The sequence below is a fragment of the Medicago truncatula genome, chromosome 3, assembly GCF_003473485.1.
Source record: "Medicago truncatula cultivar Jemalong A17 chromosome 3, MtrunA17r5.0-ANR, whole genome shotgun sequence".
Lineage (NCBI taxonomy): Eukaryota > Viridiplantae > Streptophyta > Magnoliopsida > Fabales > Fabaceae > Medicago > Medicago truncatula.
This window is the reverse complement of record NC_053044.1, coordinates 34274313-34277479: the sequence shown is the minus strand read 5'-3', so window position 1 is coordinate 34277479 and position 3167 is coordinate 34274313. Positions and strand designations below refer to the sequence as shown.

Sequence of the window (3167 nt, the reverse complement as noted above, 5' to 3'; positions counted from 1 at the left end):
TTCAGTGAATGGATCTCTGAGTTTAAATGATATGCGTTGAGTTTGTTTTGTTCAAACAAAAATAATTTATGACTTCACAAGGATGAAATTAAAAAAAAAAAGAAAAATATTCATATTCTTAAAACAAAAGAGAGAAAAATAAGGTGATCATTTGTCACAACATAGCTAGCCACCAGTACACTTGAAATAAGTGAGCATAAATAAACAGATAAGAAATGCACTATCTCATGTAATTCTCATGCTGGGTTGAAATCCAAACACAGTTAATCCCCCATCAACACAAATAACTTGTCCAGTGATGTATGATGCAGCAGGTAAGCAAAGGAAAGTCACCAAAGAGGAGACCTCTTCAGGTTCGGCAATGCGCTTAAGAGGAGTTCGAGACAAAATATCATCCACAAACTTTTGATTTTGAAATAACTACAAAAAAAAAAAAATTGGATCAAACACAGAGACAAGAGACATCCATAGTTAGTTTGAACAAAAAAGATTTGCTTGAGAAAATATGAAGAATGTCTATTGAAGATAGGAATATTCATGTATTTCCATGAATGAAAAAATGTAAAAATTAGACACAATCAACACAGAAACACTATATTTATGTTATCCTAACAATTTACTGCTAGTCCATATAATCAATCATAAGCGGACCGGACCTTACAGATGATAATAATACTAAAGAAATTATATTTGAACATCAAAATATGTTTATCTCTATTTCTTTTTTATCTTCTACAACTTACACACATTTAAAAAATACACATAAAACTCAAAGGACACTCGTATTTGACATCAAATTTTGACGTCTAATTTTTTTTTTTTTAGTATTATTATGTATCCATATTTATTGGTTCTATGTGGGATTCAATCAACCAAATAAGTAAGTTAGGGAGCAAGAAAATTACATGTTCTACAAGTGGGGTTCTGGTTGCCCATGGTACAACACAATTGCTCCTTATGTTGTCTATTGCCCATTCACAGGCCAGATTTTTTGTAAGCTGATTAATTGCAGCTGAAAATTCAACGGATGAAACATAATTTTCGTTTGATCGTAACATTTTATTAATCACATTTACATGAAAAAAATAAAAGAACTAACGAGTGTAGCACTCACCTTTACTTGCTGCGTAGACAGATCCAGTACCTAAGCTAACCACACCTGCAACAGATGAAATGAACACAATGCTACCATTTCCAGATTCTTTTAGAAGAGGATGTGAAAGTTGGCACAGATGGAATGATGAGTCTAAATTAATTGTCATTAGCTCTGAATATTCTTCAGCAGTGTACTCAATGGTTGGTTTTCTAAAGTTTGATCCCACGTTATTTACCTAAAAGCATAAATTCATGAAAATATGTATGATTCACGGCAAAGTGATTCATTAATTTGTGGTGTAAAATTATATCATCACATAAGCAGCATTTGCAGATTGCACACATTGTTGAATTAAATCCGACTTTAAACAATGTATAGACATATCAAAAGTTTTGGAGAAATATTAGATAACTAGATCTGGAAGAAACAGTTTGTTATCGACCTCAACTCTAAACATCGATCAACTAGTATAATTTCTAAACAAAAATCTTAAGCAGATACATAAAAAGGATAAAATGTAAGATAACAGATGAAGTAAAATAGTAATTATTTGTAAGGTAAGAGATGTCACTGTTTAGTATTTACAAACTCTTTTCATTATTTGACTTGATGTTTGTATAATTTTGAAGATAAAGGATACTACCGTTTATAAACTCTCTTAAGGTGTTATATTTTTTCAATGCGGAACTTAAGTTTTTTCCAATAGCAACAACTCAAGTATTTTGTCGACTTATGGGAGAAGTGTTTACAGTGTTGCAGCATAGATATATCCACTTTACCATTGTCATCACTCTTTATAATTAAGTTAATGGATCAAGTTGAATTCAAAGTACAACACTACTACTCAATTCAAGCCTTTACTATCAACAAACCTATGCCAATTCAAACTTAGTCCAATAGTTTTCTGCATAGATCCATGAATATAATAGTCAACAATGCATATTTTCTTATTAATGATTTATATTTTTGGCACATTGAGTACTTACAAAGATGTTGAGCTTGCCATTGAAAGTGGAAGCCACTTCTTGAACAAGGCTCTCTCTTTGGGATCGAGAGCTTACATCACAGACCGACCCAGTAACCGAAAATCCCTTACTTTGCCATTCTTGTAAACACTTACTGAGCTCTGATTCAGTCCTTGAACAAGTGTGTACAGCAGCACCAAATGCAACAAGATCATTCACTATGGCATGCCTAAACAATGTGTCAAATGAATGGATGGATTAAAATCTTTTCTTAATAAAAGTATCATCTCTTTGGTAAAATGTTACTAAAGCTCTTTAGTAATACCTAACAATTGTCCAAATGTAACTAGATCTCAATTATGTTGCAGTGTTAGTCCGTGTGCAAAAACCTTTAAACGACACTAATCTTAAAACGGAGAGTGTAAAAGATAATGAAGTATTTTTGGCTAGATCAAAATAAAGACTACATATGAATAATGATGCAGGGTGTTGAAGATAAGATAAACAATGAAATAAGGGAAAAGGAGAAAGATGAAAACCCGATTCCACGAGTGCCACCGGTAACAAGTGCTGTCATTCCAGTTAGAGACCATCTCTGTCCTCCTCTGCTGCTAGGTGTTTCTACTGCAGCTGCTGCCATTTTGTTTTCACTCTCTTTTCTTCATTCAATCAAAAATAATGCCTTACTTGATGGGTATCTTTGTTGGTCAACGATGGGGGATTTACACATTCAAACAAAAGAAAACAACTAGTAATTTTTTGCTTTTAAATACTTACTACTAACTTTTGTCCCATGAGATGCACATGCAGAATATTTTAGTGGATACTGTCCCTTTTTAGTGGATATTGTCATGAGACACGATATGTGAGTGTCAAAAGGTGAGATCACCATTCGAGCACTTGATTGTTCAACATTTTTTCGTATAAGTATTTGAGTACTTGCACCAAAAAATGAATCTAAAGACAAAATATCTCTTTTGAGACCATAGTTTACCTTTGTTTGAGCCAAAAGTCGCCATTTTAAGGACAAGAACACAAGTTGAGACCAAATTTGCAACTAGGAAAATAAAGGGACCAAAATTTGATTTGAAAATAAAGGGACTATT

General features: G+C 32.8%; 1 protein-coding gene across 1 annotated transcript; it reads right to left on the bottom strand.

Moving 5' to 3' along the window:
- Positions 1–2851, bottom strand: LOC25489346 (tropinone reductase homolog At5g06060). Its single transcript, XM_013605261.3, has 5 exons — positions 2601–2851; positions 2083–2290; positions 1115–1331; positions 906–1012; positions 1–420 (listed from the first exon to the last, which is right to left on the bottom strand). The coding sequence occupies exons 1-5, from the start codon at positions 2699–2701 to the stop codon at positions 226–228; spliced, it is 828 nt and encodes a 275-aa protein (XP_013460715.1). The 5' UTR covers positions 2702–2851; the 3' UTR covers positions 1–225.
- Positions 2852–3167: the final 316 nt, after the last annotated feature.